Below are 22,721 nucleotides of genomic sequence, written 5' to 3'. Positions count from 1 at the left end.
TCCGCGGACCAGTAATCTCCTCGTTGAGGAGGCCCTAACCCTGCAGATCATAGACAGAGAACGCATAGGCCTACTGTATGCTTTGGGTAAAGAACACTTTGCATGTCCAGTGTAGGCTACACGGAGAATGACAGTGTCTTGGAGCGGCCGCATCCCCGCAACTCCCCTTCCAATGTCACTGATTCCGACAGATACGCCCGACACTTCTGCTTTTTATCTGGTGGTGGTGGAGTTGACCGGACATCTGAGGCTCCAGACGTTACCAATTTATCATCATCATCCATCGCGTCTGGTCTGTGAAAAAACTTTTAAGGCTAGTCTGCCTGGGCCTGGCCATGTTTGAACCCCCTCACTCATTTGTTCGTTGTTTAACATGGACGATTTAAGCGTGCGCTTCCTATTTGAAATGCAGCATATAGCTATGCGTGTTGTTTAATAGCTTACTTTTCAAACGGTAGAGCCTGTTCATTTAAAAACATAGACAGAGGACGTATAATATAGGCTTACGTATTAAGGCCTATTCTCAAATTCAGATTGCGTTAGGGGACGGGATTATTAGCCAATTTCAATCGGACAATTTGACCGGAGAGATTTAATTTTGTCGGACATTTCATTTTTTTTTCGGCCAATGTCCGGTAATTACCGGACAACGGAAACCCTGCTCCACACACACACATCTCCACACACACACATCTCCACACACACACATCTCCACACACACACATCTCCACACACACACATCTCCACACACACACATCTCCACACACACACACACACACACACACACATCTCCACACACACACACACTCACATCTCCACACACACACACACTCACATCTCCACATACACACACACACTCACATCTCCACATACACACACACACTCACATCTCCACATACACACTCACATCTCCACACACACACTCACATCACACACTCTCATCTCTCCTTGTTCTGTGAGCTGCTCTATTAGATCATTGACTCCCTCCGGTGGCTCAGTGCGCTGCCTTGCTCCGTGCATATGCTCTACTGCAGCGGTTTTCAAACTTTTCACAATGAGTACCACCCAAGAAAACAATTGGCTCTCCAAGTACCACCATTATGACCAGCATTACATAGGCCAATTCAACTACATATTTTACATTGTACATACGTACGTTTTGCGTTGTCAAGTCTTTATGAAAAGACACCTTGGAGACTCCCTGAGTACCACTAGCGAGAGTTCACGTACCACCAGTGGTACCAGTACCACAGTTTGAGAACCACTGCTCTACTGCATGCTCAGCCCCTCTCTCTCCACTCCGTTCAGGTCCACTCCGGCGTCACTGATGTAGAGAGCCGCTCGTGCACTCGTGCTTAAGGAACACGCTTATCTGATCTGCGCTGAAGGGCTCGGCCGCATAGGGAGCAGCGTCCACTTCTGGCTCTGGGTTTTCACTGTCTGTATGTTCACGGATCAGATTCACTCAGCCCCACAGATGCAGTTGATTTTAAGGATGAGCTTGTTTCCTGATGCCCTACGACGCCTCCTGGATGCACATAGCATCTATTGTTCTGTTTCCGAATTGGCTACATTTCTCTAAAATTGTCATTTCAGTTTCTTAAGCCACAATTTGAATGTTCTCCATTGTGTGCTTGGCTAGCTTGAACTCTCCTATGGGAGATTGTGTGTTTATGTGGTTTAAAGGTTGTATCAGCGATAGTGGGGATACGTCACTTCTGTTAATGTTCAAACAAAACAGAGAGCTAGCTCGCTTCTCCCTCCCCCTCCCTCCCGTGCAATTAAAACTCTCCTAAACGCGCATCTCGTCGGTTATTGGTTGAAACACTTTATTTTGCCTTTGAGTGGGTTGCCAACCCTTGTTGGTAGCAATTGTTTTTGTGTGCAGATCTCGGAGCCTAGGCTGCCTACAGAGACACGTTGTTTTTGACGGCCTGCTTATGGGGTAGACAGCTAGCGGATCGTTAGGAAAGATTAGATGAATGTGATCATTTATGTTTGGGCCTTTTTTGAGCCTGAAATCGCTGATACAACCTTTCAACTGCCCAAAGCTGACGTAGATGCCCTTTCTGACCCTCTCTGTCTGTCTGTCTCTTTCTCTTTTTGGGCACAGTGGTCCGCCAAGAGGGGAAGGGCAGCCGGCAGTTTGTCTTTTCGCTGGTGCCATCGGCCGCACCGCGGTCGCCCGTCCTGGACATCGCCGCCAGCACTCAGGAGGAGCTCAAGGACTGGGTCCTCAAGATCCGCGAGGTCACCATGACCTCCGAGGCGAAGGCCAGTAAAGCAAAGCATGGTCGACTAACAGACTGCCTGAATTTATTTACAGAAATATTCAGTGCTATGTTATCTTGTTTTGTGTCACTTCTAAAGCTAGCATAAGCTGGTTCCTGCCATGCATTGTATTAGGCTTAGACCTGCAGGCTAGCAATTTGGTACAGAATTATTAATAAAAACTGGAAGGATGGAACATTTTGTTTCTTATTGGTCTTTTTGATGCTTCTATGTGTGTGGGGTGAGGGAATGATTCTAGTAAATGAACGTAGGCTTATGATGAAGTTGTGTGCCACACAGCTGGAAGAAGGGAAGATTATGGAGAGGAGGAAGAAGATCGCCCTGGAGCTCTCGGACCTGGTCATCTATTGCCGGCCGGTTCCTTTTGACGAAGACAGTAAGAGAACCCTTTCTGCGTTCCACAGCCATCAGAACGTCATTATACACACACACACACACACACACACACACACACACACACACACACACACACACACACTCAGAATATTCTCTTAAGCCTCCTAATGACTGTGTTTGTGTGTGTAGAGATTGGAACGGAGCGTGCTTGCTTCCGGGACATGTCGTCCTTCCCAGAGACCAAGGCGGAGAAGTATGTGAACCGGATCAAGGGGAAGAAGTTCTTGCAGTACAACCGGCTGCAGCTGTCGCGCATCTACCCCAAGGGCCAGCGCCTGGACTCCTCCAACTACGACCCCTTACCCATGTGGCTGTGCGGCAGTCAGCTGGTGGCCCTCAACTTCCAGACCGCAGGTGAGCACCGCAAGGTTCCCCAGTTCCACCTTTAGAGCAGGTGTATAGTTGTGGGGAGTGGTGCAGCAGTTGTGTTGCTGCCTGAGATACGGTTGTTTGAATACGGGGGTTTGAATCTGATGCTGCGAGTCCCTCACTGTCACTTTAGATAGAATCCTCTGTTGAGTGCCATTCGCTTCACTCTACTTTTCTACTAAGTTGCTTTGCTCAGGAACTTTTCTGATTTGGCCCCCTCACCGTGTGTGTCTGTGTGTGTCTGTGCCTGTGTCTGTGCCTGTGTCTGTGCCTGTGTCTGTGCCTGTGTCTGTGCCTGTGTCTGTGCCTGTGTCTGTGTCTGTGTCTGTGTCTGTGTCTGTGTCTGTGTCTGTGTCTGTCTGTGTGTGTCCAGATAAACCCATGCAGATGAACCAGGCCCTGTTCATGCTCAACGGCAGGAGCGGTTATGTCCTGCAGCCGACCATCATGAGGGACGACAACTTCGATCCGTTTGACCGCCACTCTCTCAGGGGCATAGAGACCAGCACTCTGGTCATTGAGGTAAATATTAGATTTAGATTAGATTTCTGTAATTTCTTGTGATGGAGGTCAATAATCTCACCTGGGACTATTTCATATCTTTAACTATCCCATTTCCACACGTCACTGCAGGTGTTGGGGGCACGTCACCTACCTAAGCACGGCAGGGGCATCGTGTGTCCACTGATCGAGATCGAGGTGTGTGGGGCTGAGTATGACAGTGCCAAGCAGAAGACTGACTCCGAAGGTGAGACTAACTTTAACTCTCAGACTCCACTACCCAGAATGCTGTTTGATTTAACAGTAACCTAGTCATCTTTGATAAAAAAAAAACACCTAAATCAATGTATTGAAATTAAATAAAACATTGTATTTCTCCTGGTTTGTTCCATCAGCTGACAACGGCCTCAACCCAACCTGGCCACGCAAATCCTTCCGCTTCACGGTCGGCAACCCTGCGTTTGCTTTTTTGCGCTTCGGCGTGTACGAGATCGATATGTTCAGTGACCAGAATTTCCTTGCACAGGCCACCTTTCCAATCAATGGCCTCAAGACAGGTACCATATGGGTTGTGTGGTGTTCATGGCTCTGTCATGCCTCTTCCTCTATTAGTGTGTGTGTGTGTGTGAATAGTGGCGTAACTCTAGGTCTGTCTTCCCTCTGTGCACAGGCTACCGGTCGGTCCCTTTGAAGAACAGCTATAATGAGGATCTGGAGCTGGCCACTTTGCTTGTCCACATGGAGATTGTCAGAGGACGGGTGAGGGTCCCCCTGTGTTCTATACGGCACCACATGCATACAGAGAAATGATTTGTCCCCTCCCAGTATTTTAAGTTTCCAGTACAGTGGTGCTAATGTGTTTATATGTACAGATGTATATAGTACAAATGTACAAATAATACAGTATGTATATTAATGTATGAAGAATTTGGTTCCAAAATGTTATATCCTCCATTTTATGAATGTTCATAAATCATTCATCATAAATCATAAATAATTCATCTCAATCAAACACAACTGCAATTTTATTGATATTATCTGAAATACACAATCAAATAACATGACTTATTAATGTAAGGTAGTAAGGGTTTTGCTCTTCACATGTGACTGAGTAGAGTGCCTAAGGGTTTGTACCTTACGACTCCCCCTTTTATCTGCGGTGTAGCCTCATGAGAACGGGGAGATGAGTCCCTTCCTGGGCTCCGCCACCATGGGACTGGGCAGCTACGTGGGGCGCGAGCGTATGGGCGAGTCCGGCTCGGTGTCCTCAGCCTCCTCCATGTCCCCTCTGCCCTCGTCGCCGGGCCAGGCGCTGGGCTACCGGGGCCGGGAAAACTCCTTCGAGTCGCGCTACCAGCCCCCGCTGGACGACTTCAGGGTGTCCCAGCAAGATGCGCTGTTGGACCATGTGGACCCCCAGAACAGGAGGTGTGTGTGTGTGTGTGTGTGTGTGTGTGTGTGTGTGTGTGTGTGTGTGTGTGTGTGTGTGTGTGTGTGTGTGTGTGTGTGTGTGTGTGTGTGTGTGTGTGTGTGTGTGTGTGTGTGTGTGTGTGTGTGTGTGTGTGTGTGTGGTATCTGTCTGTGTCGGTATGATTGTGTGTGTGTGTGTGTGGTGGAACTGTTGTGTGGAAGGGTAGGGAGGTATGATTGTGTGGATTTGGCTTTATGTCTGCTGCATGTGTGTGCCAGGGTACCTTTTGTGTGTGTGTGTGTGTGTGTGCATGTTTATGTGTTTGTATGTCTTTGTTACTGTTTCAAGTGTTTTTATCTGTGTGAATTGGGTAGATACAAATTACTAGCATACAACAATCAATGGCAGCGTGCGGTCATTTTGAACTAGGCTTAGCCTAGTTTATAATCTTGCATGCCATGAGAAAGATATGGTGCACTAGTGCAAGTGCTGACAGGACTCAGCTGTGATGCAAATGTTTCTTCTTTCTCATCTTCTTCCTCTCGTCACCTTTCCTCTCTCCTTTTCCCTCAGGCTGATGCGGCGGACCCGAGTGGGCGGGGAGAACCGAGTCTAGATGGAGCGGCGACGCCGATGAGACGCCCCCGGCTGCCGTCCCAGGCGCTCGCTCGCTCGCTCTCTCTCTCTCCCGCTCAGCTCGCTCTCTTGTCTCCGCCGGTGCCGACGATGTCACGGACTGCTGTGAAAATTGTTTCTATGGAAACGTCGCCAGAGCTTTTGGCCCACATTTCAGGCAGATCTCCCCTCCGTGCGTGTGCTCCCCTCTCTTCCTGCCTCTCTCTCCAGCCAATCAGCACCAACACCCCCTTCACCCCCCCCTCCACACACGCACACACACACACACACGCACACAAACACACACGCACACAAACACACACGCGCGCGCGCGCACACACGCACACAAACACACACGCACACAAACACAGACGCACACACCACCTCTACTGGACAGACGGTGGGGCTGGAGGTAGGAGTGGATGGAAGCGGGCAGCGGAGCGGTCGTGGAAAGTGCAAACGCGGAGGCCAGAGTGGAGCCGTTGCTTGAACTGAGGACCACAAGGAGCCATGGAAACGCAGCAGTGTGTGTGTGTTTCCCCAAGTTTGAGTTATGGTTTTTTTTTTTTTTTTTTTTTTTCCCTTTTCTCTGGCATATATAAGTATATATAGATTTCTATATAAATATATATTTATTTCAGCTTTGCTGTCTACCAGAGAACAGCCATAGCTGACATGCTCTCAAAGAGCCCTTTTTTTATTTTTTGTTTTTATTGATCATGTTTTTGTGTTATTTAAACCTTAGTTTTAACCTCTCATAATGTGACTCCTTTCCTTTTTTTTACTTTTGAAACTCTTCAGACCATGTGCCCTTTTTAAACACAAGGGTTTTTCTCACCCCTCTGGTGAGAGACGTCCGGTAGCGTCCGGCCTGTCCCTGAGCACACATTAGTGCTGTTTTTTTCCTCTCTTTTTCATTTTCCTTTTTTTTTTTTTTAAATCGGGAGGGGGAAAAAACCCAGAGCGACCGTCTGAAAAGAAGCTCAGGAAGAGGATACTGCCTGTTTGTGTTGGACGCCACTGGTTTCAGGAAGAAAGAGAAACAGGGGAGATTGCAGGACTTTTCTGGCATCGGCTTCTCCTTCCCATTGCGCCTCCCACACAGCCAGACTCTCCATTGGTTTCTCTCTCTCTCTGTTTTTAAAAAAAAAAATTATTTTGTATTTTTTGTGTTTGCGTTGTGTTGCGTAAGGCAGGTTGTCCGGACGCGGATAGTGGTGAACTAGCCACGACTGCTCTGCTCTGCGCTAACTCTCAGCGTAGCTGGGCCACTCAGAGGCCACTCAGAGGACGCTGTTGCACACTCATCTCTAACTCAGTCAGTATGGCAGCGCACACTGTAAAATACTATGTTGAGTTTTACAACTTTTATTTTGTTTCTTTTTTTTTTCTCTCTTAACCTTTGCCAACAGCGAGGACAAAATATCCAATGGTGTTTTTTTTTCTGCTGAGAATACTATCAGAAGTGTATTGTGTATGTGTATATACCTAAATCTCATCTTAAACCCCCAGCGAAACCTTTTACTGTTAATGAGTCCATTTATCATGGGAATGATCGCAGCTTATTTTAGGTTGCGGGAAATATTTTTCCTATATGTATTTTGTTTCCCCTCAGAGTCTGAGACCATTTAGTGCTGCAGCATTTTGTGTTCCATGTTGCTTTTAAAAAATGCCCTTTTCTCCTCCTTCGCTTCTGATGAGTATTACTCTCTCTCTAATGCCTTTCATTGAAGACTTTTACCTATTACTAACAGAAGACTTCAGCCATGTTTATAATGCTTGTGTGTTGTGAAATATGCCAAGGAACAGTAGGGCAAGCACAGAAAAGAGCGCCTCATTTGACCTTGGCTTTTGCCAGATGATTTTACACCAAAAAAATAGAAATAAATAAGAGCAGTATTGCAAAATGAGGGACCAAATAGAATGACTATGGTGCACTGAACAAAGTGAGCTGAGTGAGTGATTTTTTTAATTTTTTTTTTTTTTTTTTTATATACAATTACTTTTATTTTCTCCCCAAAATTGGATCCACTCATTTCTGTAGGTTAGGTGGACCAAAAATTAGGTTAGCCTTGAAGGTCAGTAAAATATGATTTATAAGCCAGTTTTTCTTTTGTGCCATTCCAAAATGAAATTGCCTGCTTTTCATTGAAGTGTATTTGATCTCATGTTTTTATAACCGTGAAAAAAGTGAATCATCAGCTTGACTGGTGACTACCACAATCCCCTGTGATTAGATAGTCCTGGATCTACAAGCACCACACAGGAAAAAATACCCAAGCGCCAAACTCTGCAGTTGCTGTCTTCAGCCTACAGAGGTCATGCAGGAAGCCCCACAAGCACTTAAGTGTGTGTGTGTGCTTGCAAACAGTCATCTTAATTCTGTTAATGAAAACGTTGCTCACACTATTAATTTTCTCTCTGTTGAAACTGTCGTTTTGTAGGTACACCCACACCTGTGGTTCAGCCGTATAACGAACTGCCCCAGACTTTCATATGATGGGGACACAGATAGTGATAGTTAATGTATCATCATTTCATAAACCTGGTCATTTTCCATACTTTCAATGTGATTAAAGCTACTCCCCCCCCCCCCCCCCCTTGATAACCATGGAAATTGTTACTGGCCAACAGTATATAACAGTGCTATTGGAAGAGTATGACTATTTGAGGGTTTGATAACTATTAAATCATGTATGTACAATCACTGCAACATTGCTATAAACATAAACTGCTTCACCTGCATAACCAGGTCATGAACATGTTGAATATTGAGAACACGTAACCTTATGTTAGTTATTCCTCATCACATATGGGTCCCAAGACTACAGCTTGGACGGACAACCAATGGAAAGGGTCTGGCTCTGCTGTCTGCGATTTGTTTGTGGACATCAGGGTCATCAAGAGTCAACAATCAGAGCAATTTTCAATTCAGTTTAATTTATGGTGCCACTAACAATTGGAATAGCCCCAAGGGGCTTCACTGAGCCTCTTTAGCAGGCACTAAGGTGACGGTGGGCTACAGGAACGGGGCACAAAGGTGTGCACTTCCCTCCCCAAGTGAGCGAGAGCCAGTCGGCTGCAGTGTGAACCTTCATCTCATTCATACATGTACTCATTCATGTCATCGTCTACATGGGCTGTGTTGACTTCAGATGACTTCTGTTTTCTTGCCGCATCTTTATATAGGCTACTGGTTTAGTTCCTACGCTGTGCTATTTATGACCAATGAATACAATACTTATAGAAAAATGATACAAAAAATACAAAACTTCAGCCTCCACTATAGGTTCTCCCATTAGCACGAGTGAAAGAAAATATACAATGTTGATTTTTTTTTTTTTTAAATTGCTCAACCACACTTGCCCTTGTCCTCCTCTGGGATTTCGGCATGGCTTGCCGGCTTCCATGTGCCTCGGTGTACATATGCACACATATTTATAAATACACACCCACAGGAATCTCCTTTTCAATATATATATATATATATACATATATATATATGTCTGTTTTGTTCTCCCCCTCATGGTCACCCTTCTTTTGTTACTGAAGCTCTTTACGAAGCCTTTTCTGTAATGTGCCTATGCTATGCGGAGTGAGAACGGGAAAGTATACATTTTAATTTTGCCTTTCATAAGAAACATATTCAAGCCTGAAAATTAAATAAAGTACTTATTCAACTATTATGTGTGGCATCATTCATCATGTCTGGGTTATGGGAGAATATGTGTGCTTGAAGAGACGACCATTTCACGTTAACCTTTTTATTCTGCAAATAATATCTAAAAATTATACAAGCCTAAGTATTTTTTTTATGAACCGATAAGCTGGTTTTGACACTTTTACAGCTGTTTTTTTTATTTTTTTTATTATTATTATTATTATTACAGATGTTTTAATTTTTCTTATGAAAAGAAAAACCCAAGAAAAATGCAACCATCAAGGATGTGCCATAGTCCAGTGCTAAAACCGTACGAAATATGGATACATGTGTCCATGGCGGCCCTTTTGTCAGTCATGGTTTAAAAAAGAAAAAAGAAAAACACAAAACAGAAAAGCTCATTAAGAGCTGTGCAGTTGACATTACGTACCCCATAACTATGTCTCCTAGAAACAGACACTCCTTTAACACAACAGGTAAACCTCTCTGGTCCACATCTGTACAGTCCAAACAATGCTCCTCTCCTCTTTTTTCCTCCGTGTTTTATTTTGCTCTTTGTCTTTCTTTCCCTCTTGCTCTCTCTATCCCAGACGCAAAGCCTCAGCCCCCTCTTCGTCTCCCCCTTCCTCCACTGCAGGATCGGAGAGGAGACCCCTCCCTAGATTCAGATGGACATGGAGGCTGGTGTTGACTGGGGGTGAAGGTGTGGGCCGGGGTGGGTCCGAGTCTGTCCAGCGATCCCATTACAATCACATCTGCTGTCATGACACACACACACACACACACACACACACACACACACACACACAGTCAGTCACTCACTCTCCCGGTAAAGGCCACCAATACTGTACATCCCTCGGGGCGATCTCACTTTCTCTCACTCACACACACACACGCGCGCACACACACGTTTTCTCTTGTACTCCGTCACTCACACAAGGCCTCTTGCGCCCGCCTCCTCAGGCCACTCCTGTGGAACGAACAAACAAACAAACAAACAGGAACATTAATTGTGGTGCAACGACAAAAATGACAAAACATGGTAAAAAGTGCCGCTGAACCCACACCCATAAACGTGGGCATTACCATTACCAAAACAGCACATCATTTCAGTACAAATGACATCAACTTCCTCCACCTCTGACACTTTCCCGACAACAGCATATCCATGTAAACAAACAGAGATACAAGCAAGACCATGTGTTCTGATCCCTCTAATGTTCTACATAAGTCGTCATTATTTGACATGGCCTGTAATGGCCCACTTAATTTATTTATCTGTTATCGCATTTCCAGTGTGTGGTCTGTCAGGAGTCGTTTACCAGATGCGTGTGGACATAATTATACACACACGCACATTTTTGCTTCTCTAAGTAATGCCCCTGATGCTTAGTGGCACAAGAAAGCGCAATAATATACACATTTGTTGCATAATCTTAACAATATAGGCTGCACAGTCTTTCGAGTGCACAGGACGCATGTAGTTTGAACATAGCTGTTGTGTTGTTTAGGTCGGCCACTGGCTGTTTCTAGTAAGAGCATCACGCTTCATTCACACCTGCTGCGTTGCAGATGCGCGTGTGTATTCACACCAGCAACATCTCTGATGCGGAGCTGCTACTATACTTTTCACAGGACCGCTTCTGACACGCTTGCCTCTTGCCTAAAAAAAGGCGCCACTTCTATTCTCTAGCCGGCTCGCGGCTGCAGCTGGAGCCGTGCCGGAGATGCACGTCTCACACAGAGGTCGTGTGAAAGCTCTGACCCATGAACATGGCCGCCAAAACGAAAACGGACAGGTAACGCAACCTCCATGTAGACGCCAAGCATCCGGTGTGAATGAGGCATCAGGGAAAGGTGAAGATGTAGGGCTAACGCCACTTGTCTTGCTAGAAATTGTGAACAACCTGAACAGTGTTTCTGTTACAATCAGGTGATACAGGTGTGAGGTGAAAAGGATGTGTGGGAAAACGGCCATGTGCATAGACATTCTTTTAAGGATAATTTGCAATTCAGAGCCAAATCATGACTAACCTTGATTTGGATTTGTAGACTTCACGTCTGCCGCCATTGTCTTCTCAGTCTCGTGGGTGGAGGCGGTGGAAGAGGCGGTGGAAGAGTCGGTGGTGGCAGTGGTGGCAGATGGCGACTGCTCCGTCTTCTCCTCGCTCCCGCTCCCTTGGTCCTGCTGGGCCACTGCTGCTGGAGCTCCATCCACCTTGGACTCCTTCTCCTTCTCCACCTCCCCTGCTGTCGTAGTCCCAGCGCCGCCCTCCTCCGCCTCCTCCGCCTTCTTGGCCGCCAGCAGCAATGGAGCTCTGTTGGTGAACCACCGGTGGACGAGGTCCTCCGTCAGGCCGCTGCCCTTGGCCAGCTCCTTCACCTGGGTCTCGTCCAGCGTCCCGTGGGCCTCCAGGTGCTCCTTCAGCATGTCCAGGTTGGCCTTCTGGTAGTCCTCCTCCTCCACCATGGTCTGGTAGCTTTCCAGCCACTTCAGCTGCCCGTTCTTGAGCACATAGCGGCAGTCGCCGAACCAACGCACCACCTCGGGTCTCGGCAGGCCCGTCCGGGCCATCAGCTCGTCGTACTGGGGACTGCCCGGCCACTGTGTGCGGGCGAACGCCTGCTTCAGCACGTGGAGCTGGTCTGCCGTTTTCTTGCCACGGTACGGGGTCGAGGGGATGGGGATGGGCGACGTAGGGGCAGGCGCCGGAGAGGCCGTTTTCGGATGGTCAGCCTGGACCGGCTGGTTGCCCTCACCCTCTTTCCCGTTGGATTCGGTCACTTTAAGCATTTTCAGGTTAATCTTGATGGGGTTGACTTTAGGAGCGTCGTCTTTCTGCTTCTCGTCTTTACCTTGTTGTGACGACGATGACGACGACGCGTCTCCACCCGAATGCTCGTCGATGTTCATCTTCTCCTCCTTGACTTCCTCCTTCACAGGCTCGCTCTTCTCCCCCCCTTCCTCCCTGCAGGCCTCGGCCTCCTCCTTCTCGGCCTTCTCCTTCTCCGCCTCCTCTTTCTTCTTCTCCGCAGCAGCCCGTTTCCGTCGCTCGGCGAACCACCCGTGGATCTCGCGGCGCGTCATCTTGGTCTCCTGCCTCAGCCGGTCCACCTCCTCGGACGAGGGCTCGGGGTCCAGCAAGAAACTGGCCTCCAGGGCGACCAGCTGGTGGGGCTCGCGCTCTTTATACCGGATGGCCGTGAAATCGGGGGACGGGGGCCGAGGCGGCCGCCGCGACGGCGTGGTGGGAGATGTGGTCTGCTGCTGCTGCTGCGGAGGGCTCGTCGGGGTCGGCGGGGGCGTTTTGGGTCTGTCTGCGGATGACACCACCGCCGTGTCCGACGAACCGACGCTGGCGCCTGACGCGGGACCAGGCGAAGCGGTTTTGTCGGTGCCCGAAGCTTGACCCCCCGTGCTTGTGCGCGGCCCTTTGAGGTTTCGGAAGTGGTAGCGGCGGTCACTGAACCACTTGCGAACCTCGCGCACAGACAGGCCCGTCAGACTGGTCAGGCGGTTCACCTCGTCCTGGTTGGGGAACTGGTTGTTGAGGAAGCTCTGCTTCAGGGCCGAGAGCTGCTCCTGGGACTTCTTGTTTTGCTTAGAGTTGGCATCCAGGAAACTGGCGTTGGGGAGGGTGCGGGAGTTCGGGGTTGTGGATGCGCTGGTGGATGGTGATGACGCTGCAGCTGCAGCTGCTGTTGCGGTCTCTCCTTTCTTGCTGCTGCTGCTGCTGCTGCTCTGGCCACTGGTGGTGGTGACGGTTGCGGGTGCTGCCGTGTTTGCAGTCGTGGCACTGGTGCTGTTTGTGTTGCCGTTAGTGTTGCTCGCACTGGTGGTGGTGGTGGTGGTGGTGAGGCTGGTGCCATTGCTCTTGCTGTCTGTCTTACTGTCACTCTTGGCGTCAGTACTGATTTTGCGGTCAGTGCTCGTCTTTATGTCAGGAGAGGCTTTGCCATCATTAGTACTTTTCACAGTGCTGCTGCTGTCCTTACCGTTGCTGCCACTCTTGACATCCTGGTTGGTTTTAGTATTCGCGGCACTGGGTGCAGTGCCTTTGCCGTTGACTGCGCTTTTGCCGTTTTCAGTGCTTTTGTTGCCGTTATTGGTTTTAGTTGTGTTGCTGTTGATGTTGTTACTGCTGCTGGTGCTAGTTTTGCCATTGCTGTTGTTGTTGCTGATGGTGGTGGTGGTGATGATGGTGCCTCCACCAGTGCTAATCACACTAGTCTGACCGCTACTTCCACTGTTACTGCTGTTGGACCGACTGCTGCTGCTGCTACTTATGATGCTGCTGGAGCTGCTGGCGTTGCTGGAGCAGCTGCTGCTTACGCCTCCATTGCTGCTGCTGCTGCTGCAGATGGTGTAGTTGAGACTGCTGCTGCTCCCCACTGTGCCCACCACCATGCTGACTCCCTTATCGGCCACCAGGGCGGCGGCAGGCCTGGCCTGCATCATGGGCTTGGCGGCACTCTGGGGCTTGGGGGTGACCGCCAGGGCTACGGGGGCGCTGCTGACCTGGATGCCGTTGGTCATCATGGGCTGCGTGACGATCACCCCTCCCTGGCTCACCAGGCTGCCCTGGAGGATGTGCGGGATGCCGCTGGCGCCCAGGGAGGCGGGCAGGACCGTGATGGTCTGCTGGGCCGCGCCGTGATGGGTCTGTCGGCCCACCGTCGTGTGATGGTGATGACCAGACGGAGGCGCCGTCTGAATGATGGTGTTGAACATCTTCCGCCGGGCCTCCTCGATCTCCTCTGGTGACCAGCTGATGCCTTGCTTCAGCCTCTGAGCCGTGAACCAGATTTTGATCTGCTCCTCGGGGTACTTGGTGACGACGGTCAGGTAGCAGAGCTCCGCTTTCGTCGGGTAGGGGAACTTGCTGAAGGAGGTCTTGAGGAAACTGCTGTTGTCCATGGCGGCGTTGTACGTGGGAATGCTGCTGAGGGGGATCATGACCTTGGGCAGGTTCTTGGAGCTGTGGCTGGAGGAGGAGGAGGGCGAGGAAGACATGGTGATGGGCGTGGAGTGCTGGTGGAGGTTCCGGTTCTGGACAACCGACACCACCTGCGTGACCGCCGTCTTGAGAATGGGAAGTGCTCCGGAGCCGTTGACGATCTGTATGGCGGATGGTAATGTCACTTTGCTTGTCAAACCATTGTGGACGATAGTGGGCACGTGTGTAACAGTAACAGAAGGGGGGTCTTTCTTCTCGGCCGGCTTGCCGGTGGCGACGGACACTCCAGCCTCCAGCCTCGAGTCGTCTGCGGCGGAGTGCGAAACCAGGATCCTCTTGTGCTCCGATTTTCCCTTCAGCATCTTCATGATGGGCGTCTTGGTGATGGATATCTCCGAGTCCGACTTGGAGAGGAGGCTATCGCCGGGGCCCAGGATAAGGCTCTGCTCTACAGTGACCTTCCGGTCCCGCTTCCTCAGCTGTAGCGTGGTGGTGACCGTGCTCGGGTGCACGCGGGCGTTGTGAAGGGCCAGACCCTCGAACTTGGCCGCCGTCACCCCACAGTCCACACAGTGGAAGCTCGGGTCCGACCGGAACTCCGGGTGGCCGCTGTAGACGTGATCCAGGAACAGGTTCAGGTCCAGGGTTTCGAAGTTACACGGCCTACAGGTGTAGGTGCCCCCGTCTTTCAGGGCGTCACCCGAGTCATGCCTGGAAGGCTCGCCAACGTCAAGGTAGCCCTGACCGTACAAGTCCTCCCGGGATGCATAGGCACTGTCCTTAGTCGTTGTGCAAGGCAGGTCGTGCTCAGTGTCATCCCTCATATACATGGTCTTCACCGGGATCATGCAAGGAATGGTTGACTTCCGCTTGCTAGCCATGGCTGCAGCCAATAAGCTGGGTGGACTAGAAGACTGGTTTTCTGTGGACTTTGCAGTTTGGTGGTTTGCTGAGCTATGGATTGGCCATAGAGACAGGTCTGTGATGCTGCCTGGCTGCCAGGCCACTCAATCCATCAGCTGTGCTCTTCTGATGTTAGATCCAGGCATCAGTAAAGACACCTGTGGATAAAGAGCAGAGGAAATTCATTAAATAAATGTTGTGTTCAACATTCAAAAAGACAGTATTATGACCTTACCCACTGAGGGAACAATTAAAGTGGAATTAATATTAGGTGGAAGGTTATGAGACGTGTCCCCTTAAATGGCACAATTATATCAGTAGGACTTGATGCATGCAATGACTGGAAACATTTCTACAATTCTATACAATACAATTTCTACCATGTATGTTATGTATTTGATTGTTTGATTTTTGTTTGTTTTACTTAAGCAAAACAAACAAAAATCAAACAATCAAATACAAAACATACATGGTAATACTAAACAAAATACATACAACTTTTGAAAGTAGCATTATAATCTCTCCTCCTATAAACTTGCTCTTTTCCTTTGGCATGACATATCTACGTCAGCAGCGAAGCATTTGGCTCAGCATTGAATATATCAATGGGGGTAACTTAAAACACGTTGAGCTTTTGTGCGCCAAGGTCAACTGTGGTCTGGTGATCTATTTGTGTCACGTCTAACGACTAAATCCCCACTTATCCCATCCACAGAACCTGACTTCTATGGAGATGTCTCCTTAAACAACAGACACTTCAGATGGTTCTTTTATGGTCTTTCATTCTGTCTGTCAGAGCTAGACTGTGACCCGCACTTCCCCCGCACCTCCCTGATGAGGCTACTACAGTCACAATACCCTGGAAAGCATGGTCCACCGCTGTAGGACAGGACCACAGACAGATGAGATCACAGTGTCACACATAGTATACACTTTAGGCAATATTTGTTATCCGTACTATTTCTATGAAATGCAGGAAATGACCTACAAAAGAACTAAGGCTTGATCCACACTAGGCCTTAAGAAGTGTTGTGAAATAGTCAACCCCAGCCACAACACCACACCCCACCGATCACAATACCACAAATGAACACAACCCTCCCCCCCCCCCACCCCCGCCCCCGCCCCAACACACACACGTTTTTGGCCACTGGTTAGTTGTCTGCATAGTTTCACCCCCACCCCCAAAAGGTCCGAGCACATCTGCTAAAATCACAGAACACTGTTGTGAACACGATGTGCTCATCTGGAAAGCCTGGCTTCCTACACCACTGGATCTTTTCGTGACAACAGACCGATAACCATTCTGCCTTCGCCCGTTTTTCACACACCTTTCCTGCCTCCCACACAGCTGCCAGGCTTTGCTAAAAAAAATATAGGTCACCACCATCTTACTCCCTAATCCTAGTTTAAGGTATCCAAACACGTTAGCTTGTTCTGCCAACAGGAAGGTTACGGTAGATATAATCAGCACAGGTTTGTCCCAGCAACAGGCACAGTTCTAAGGTAGACTGCATATGAATGATGTCTATTTTTCAGCACTGATGAGGGAAGATATATCTGGACTAAAAACATCACATACTCGCTTTCCTGTTGGTTTTTCGTTATTGACCAGACAACTACTATGAGCGTGCTCTGCACTCCATTTTTTCCCCACAGCAAGTGTATCAAGATGTGATCTCAAGTGCTTTAGCCTTCTGTCGCTGTCGAGCACTTTGGAGAATCAGAATGAATGGCTTCCGTATGGTATGGGGAGAAAAGAAGAGAGAGCCGTTAAACGCTCTTAAGTCTGACGAGGCCCCTGAGTGAGGCCTAACCAGACCAACAGGGTTGAGCCTCCTGCTAGGCACAGTTTTGGCTTTTGCCAAGACATCTGTTGATTAGCTGACACAGTTAAATTATATGTGGTATAGCAGACAGAGACCCCCTAGAGATCCATGACTACCTCCTCTAGTTTTTCTTCCTGCAGAGAGTAAAAAAAAGGGGTGTCATAAAACTCAAGAAGAGAACAACAAGCTGAACAGTGCTTTAACAAATACCCCTGCAGGCTTGAACAGTAAGGAGCGTCGCGCCAATAACCTACTGGGGTTTGGGCTCCGTGGCTTACTGCTGTTACGACGGAGAGCGAAGTCCGTGCTGAGCCTCCTGTGAGCAACGCCAGGAATTCTAGGATGCACAGGCCGGCAAAAAGAAAAAGACTCTTGCGACACAAACATCTAACTTCTTGTTTTGTTTCTTGTTTGTTTGTTTTCCAACGGCTCAGGAGTACGTGAGGTTGATTGCAGGAGGTGGTCACTTGTTTGCGTCAAGTGGGGACCGGCATCGCATGGCATGGCGGGGCGGGTAGGAGACCGTGGCCCGCGCCCAACAAAGAAATATTCCCTGTTCACTCCCTCCCTTTCGTCGCTGGCGGAACTGCCCTTCCGTTAGGCCTTACTGCCCTACTGCCACTCGGTTCTGCATGAGGGGGCACGGCCCTGCCAAGACTTGAGAGTCACATGACCTGTACAAAAGGGTTGTGGGGTGGGCAGGGCTTACCATCCATCACGTGGGCCAGAGCCCTGAGGGAGACAGAGACAGAAAGAGAGAGAGAGAGAGAGAGAAAGAGAGAGGGTGAGAGAGAGCGAACGAGGGAGAAGAAGGGGAGTGGGGGATGGGCGAGAGGAGTGGGCCGAGAGAGTGTTGGTGTGTGTGTGTGTGGTTGTGTGTATGTGGATGTGTGTGTGAGAGGGTGGGGGGGCAGTGTGTGTGAGGAGGAGTGTGAATGGGGGAGGGGGGGGGGGGTGTTAACTGTCGCAGCATAGAGGAAGGGGCAAGGTGTTTCAGCAAAGAATTTTCTGCCCTAATACACCCCCCCCCCCCCCCACATACCCCCCTATACCCACCTCCCTACAGCTTTTCTACCTCTACCCCCACCACAACAATCACACACGGTCGTTCTCTCCCTATTTCGCCCTCCCTCTCTCCCTCCCTCCCTTCCCCCTCCCCTCCCTCCTCCTTCTCTCTGGCGTACTTCGAAGCCTCTGGAATGTTCTACTGTGAGCAATGGAGCCAGTGGACAACCTAGGAGCCGCGTTGCATTTTGTGTGCTTAACCCGTCTCCAGCATTGCAAGCAAGCCCAGTGGTAATGGCCACCAACACAGTCCTTGGCCAAATCTGAATCCGATCAAACTCTCACGCTGACCTCTGTGTAAATCGTGGCAAGGCCTACGCATTTCTGAGAATCAGACTATTTGCAAGCCTATGACTGACCTTAGGGTCAAAAGAGGTGTCTGTGCGTTTGCCTAAGGGAATAAATATCAGATGGATAAAAACGAACAATAAAAGGGTATGAGCGCAGTAACCAAGTTGACCGAGTGGTCAGCCAGGAGCAGCCTACGCCACACATGGTGTGGGATGGTCTAGCGAGTCATATCCGCAAATGTGCTTCATCACTAAATTCACCAGAGAGCCACATTCTAGAGAATGCAATGAGTCATCATCATTAGCAAAGCAATGTTGTTGTCCTCATGCTTATAAACAAACTCACAGACGAAAGACTGTTAACAGACAAATACAAAACAGATGAAAATAAGAACTTAACCAAAACTCAACTAAATCACAATTCTTGCGCGACTTAACCGGACATGGCATCATGGAGCCTATAAGTTGTAGCCTACCTAACCACTGGGGATAGTTTGAGGCCTGTTTGGTGCGGCACACCCCCCCCCCCCCTCTTAAAGTCCCTCAGAGTGAGAGGAGAATTGGCCCGATGTGGGGTGGATTGTTTTTGTCCCCTTCGGAGCACATAAATAAGCCATGTCACATGTCCTGCGTGTCTCTCAATCATAACACACTGGCCTGTCTCTATAACCGCGCCGCGCCGTAGGTGCCAATTTTAGAAGCTGGGCAGTGACGGAGCCGTGGCGACGGCGTCTCTAGGAAGAGCCGTCGCCGCCACAGCGCCCCGTCCGTGCATCTACGTCGAATTTTATTTACTTCCCCCCCAAACGTTTCTCCCTCAAGACTAGCGTCTGCCTGCTGACGTGAAGTACACTGGTGTGTTTGTCCATTTGTGTGGGTAAGCTGTAGCCACTCCAACAATCCGCCTGCCTGCCTGCCTGACCGCCTGCATGGCTCACCCCTCCCCCACTCTCCCTCCATTTCCCTCTCTCAACAAGTTCAGCTCGGTCTGTTGGGAGACAGGTCGGCAGCGCCACTGGTGTGTTACTATCCCCATGGCAACCGGCCGTCCTACACCCCCCACCCCCCTTTTCCCCTTCCTCCCGACTACTCCCCCCTCATCCCCCTCACCCCCCAGACTCCCTCTCCCTTCCCTCTCGCTCACACACACACACCCGATCAACACACGCAAGAACTCACATAGTAGTCACCCCACACACAGACACACAAACACACACAGAGTGAGGCTTGCTGGCCGGTTGGCTGGGTTCTCGCTGGCTTGTTTATTCCCCACACTCCTGCGAGCGGTGACTCCCGAGTCCCAGCCCTGCTCCTATTTCAGCGCTGTGTTTGGCGGTGTCCGTGTCTCGAAGGTGTGGTCGTCCTCGCCGTCACACTTTATCATCTACGCCGGGCAACTCTCTCTTTTTTCTCCCCCCATGTTTCTCTTGGATTTTAAACCTCTCACTCTCTCTTTCTCTCTCTTGGCCTTTGTGTACCATTGAGGACCTACGGCCGTCTCATTTGAGCCAGGGGTTGTTTATTTCCATCTACGCCTGGCCCACAAGACGACACAACATGTCACCACACTTAGACCGGTTGGCGCATAGACAGGGCTAGACCTACTAACCCTGTATTTGCCACCCACCCACCCCAACACTCACTCAAAGACACACACACTCACAAAGATGGCCCCTTAAAAGACAGGCCTTGCACAGCCTTTCGACAACACAACGCGTTATGGCAGACTGATCTGATATTGAAAATAAATGAGCCAACGAACAAGAAATAATCAACCCAACAGAAATTGTACCAGTACAGTTAGGGCCTGTGACCAGTTTGGAAACAATTTTTCTTTTTTTAATGGTGTGTGTGTGAGAGAGAGAGAGAGAAAGAGAGGGGCCATCTATGGCCACCTCAGGCGTAAAGGCTCAGTTGTTAAAAAAGGAAGGGGAGGGAGGGAGAGGTGGAAAGGGGGGCGGTGGTGGAGGAGGAGGAGGGGGGGGTGGGAGAGAAAAAAATGGCGGCACACCACGCGCTCCGCTGTCCAACCTAAAATGGCTGACATCACAGCCTCTTATCCAGCGAGACACTGCAACGCCAGCTCTTGCTGACCAAAACCGCTAGCTCAGGATGCACGAGCGAGCAAGCGAGTGGGCAAGAGAGAGAAGGCGAGCGAGCGAGCGCAATCCCCGCGCTCCTGCTTCCCAGGACTGCTGGCGCAGTCCGCCATCAATCGAACCTGCTCCCAGGCCCTGGTCCACCGCATAGGTGGGACGGTTCTGAAATGACTGTACCTGAGCAGGGGAGAAGGCTGACAGCAGGTCACTCTCCAAAGCGACACTGTCCCCTAAAATATTCAACATCCAATGAGGCGCTAAGCCTCAATTCACTTCAACTAACTAGAGTAGGCCTACATGTAAAATACATGATATAAGGTCATAAAATTATGTTACCATAGCATCAATATGATATTTTGCCATGGAGGCCATGTGCTTCCTTTTAGTAGGCTTATCATTCAAGCGCTCTAGTAAAGTGCCCATGCCATGTCAAATTTGCATACATTTCATCTCCCTCACTACAGATTTGTCTATCATCATAACCACTGCTGATCTTACTAAAGTGCTCCAACCTGAACTGACCCTAGAAAAATAATCTGGGTTATCCACTGGACTGACAGACTGGGGTCCCTCAAAACACGGGTGTCCCATACAGCCATAATCTGGTCATTAATCTAATGTGCATCACACCCAGGGATGAGAGAGTAAGGCGGTGCAATGCCCCAAATGTCTCGCTCGTTTTCATATACAGTCATTCAGGGGGTGTGGCAGGTTACATGTCATAACAGAGAGGAATAGAAGCTGCTGTGGTGCACATTTGTGTTGTGTGCAAAGCAGCCCTGTCTGTCTGTCTGTTTGTCAGTAAAAAAAGTTCAGTGGAAAAATCATGGCCCAAGTGACACCCTTTGGATACAGGGGAAGACTTGGGAAGACCAGTTACATCACAACATTACATTTCAAAACTGACAGAAACAACATGCGAGCATGTATATACTTCTCAGGGTAAACATTAGTCATCATGAAACAAATATTATATGTATATATATATATATATATTTTAGCATGAGGGCAAACATGTTAACAACCAACACTTAATTACATGATATAATGTTTATAAAGTACAATAATAAATGCATGTACCCAGAGAAATCAAATTTGAGTCATCCACGGTCTGCAAAAAAAGCAACAGAGCGTGATTTATCGGGAGACTATCAATCCTACACTGTGGTTTTTACCAAAAACGAAGTTGTGGCAACCTCGTGTGCCTGTCGTGTTGCTGAAAGAGTAAGGGTGCATTAAATCCAGGGAGATTTTTTTGTGTGGTTACGGGGTAACATCCCGTTGAAACCAACATCGGAAACCCCGATATTATTACTTGGAGTAAAACAGGCGCGAGGTGCCCATCTGCTGAAGTTTCAGTCTCGGAGGCAGTGGTTAAACGGCCCTCGCGAAACAGTTAAGCAACCTAATCGAAACGATAGAAAAATACTATACCCCAAAACTCGACTCGGCGCCCCCCACCTACTGTCGCCATTTTACACAAGCGACTTCATGTAGCCAGTCAACTAGCTAATTTGGCCCTGCGTAGCACTACGAAGGTAACGTTAGCTAGCTTGCGGGTTATAACTTAGTCCCAGTAGCTGCACAGAAACAGTGTTTCGGATGTTAAACACAGATCTAACTTACCGTGCACTTGATCCAGCAGATGTGGCAGAAGAAATCGACAACAAACAGCAAGCTCACCAGTGGAACAAGTAAATAAATAATTTACATGAGATTTAGGTACCCTTTGATGCCAACTGAAGTGGGGTGGAACTTCTCTCTTAGGTGCTCGTTGTAACAGTGATATTGGCCACCAGGGCAGGGGAGCGACAATGGCCCCCTCGTTCTTGTTTATTACGAATCGATCTCGGCAGAAAGAGAAGGGAAAAGAAACTACGACGTACGTACCCAGGGTTGGAGCACGTGATCCTGAGCGTCACTGGCTACCAAACCTCTGGTCGGCATGAGCTCATGGACAGACTCAGAGGTGAAGTTAGTTATGGGAACAGTCATCCTCTTTGTTCTATCCAGTGCAGATATCCTTCCAACTTGGAGCATCAATTGCAAATTGCATAGTGACTTTGTTGTCACTAAGAGTAACCAATCCGAGATAGGTGGTTTGTGGGTTTGTGGGACTGTTATTAAAAACTTTATAAATGTGTTATTAATGGCAAAATACTGAGGGCTGTTAATATTTCAGAGAATCATAAAATTATGCTCTTGATTAAATACTTTTTTTTAACATTCTTTATGAGGTCCATGAAGTTCTTCCACTGGACATGTAGCCTTAATAGTTTTCTCGTATGCACTAGTCATTGATTGGCAACATCATGCTTTTGAGACCTCTGAA

The 22,721-nt window shown here is 48.9% G+C and overlaps 2 protein-coding genes across 3 annotated transcripts in view; one reads left to right on the top strand and one right to left on the bottom strand.

The window, feature by feature from the left end:
- The window catches only part of plcg1 (phospholipase C, gamma 1), a 46,080-nt gene extending 36,812 nt beyond the window's left edge, over positions 1–9,268 (top strand). For both annotated transcript variants that reach the window (XM_076276436.1, XM_076276435.1), the window contains exons 25-33: positions 2,114–2,274; positions 2,572–2,668; positions 2,818–3,042; positions 3,431–3,579; positions 3,691–3,805; positions 3,954–4,115; positions 4,229–4,317; positions 4,724–4,986; positions 5,543–9,268. In XM_076276436.1, coding sequence (XP_076132551.1) covers positions 2,114–2,274; positions 2,572–2,668; positions 2,818–3,042; positions 3,431–3,579; positions 3,691–3,805; positions 3,954–4,115; positions 4,229–4,317; positions 4,724–4,986; positions 5,543–5,585 — 1,304 coding nt within the window. In that variant the 3' untranslated portion in view covers positions 5,586–9,268. The remainder of the gene's footprint in view (positions 1–2,113; positions 2,275–2,571; positions 2,669–2,817; positions 3,043–3,430; positions 3,580–3,690; positions 3,806–3,953; positions 4,116–4,228; positions 4,318–4,723; positions 4,987–5,542) is intronic.
- On the bottom strand, positions 9,261–22,269 carry zhx3b (zinc fingers and homeoboxes 3b). Its single transcript, XM_076276437.1, has 3 exons — positions 22,016–22,269; positions 11,280–15,264; positions 9,261–10,215 (listed from the first exon to the last, which is right to left on the bottom strand). The coding sequence occupies exons 2-3, from the start codon at positions 15,082–15,084 to the stop codon at positions 10,205–10,207; spliced, it is 3,816 nt and encodes a 1,271-aa protein (XP_076132552.1). The 5' UTR covers positions 15,085–15,264; positions 22,016–22,269; the 3' UTR covers positions 9,261–10,204.
- Positions 22,270–22,721: the final 452 nt, after the last annotated feature.

The sequence above is a fragment of the Alosa pseudoharengus genome, unplaced genomic scaffold (assembly GCF_046254945.1).
Source record: "Alosa pseudoharengus isolate Yale_2024_CS ecotype anadromous, Long Island Sound unplaced genomic scaffold, YU_APseudo_1.1 YU_APseudo_1.1_scf_9, whole genome shotgun sequence".
NCBI lineage: Eukaryota > Metazoa > Chordata > Actinopteri > Clupeiformes > Clupeidae > Alosa > Alosa pseudoharengus.
The sequence above is the reverse complement of the archived record's forward strand: the minus strand, read 5'-3'. Positions and strand labels throughout refer to the sequence as shown.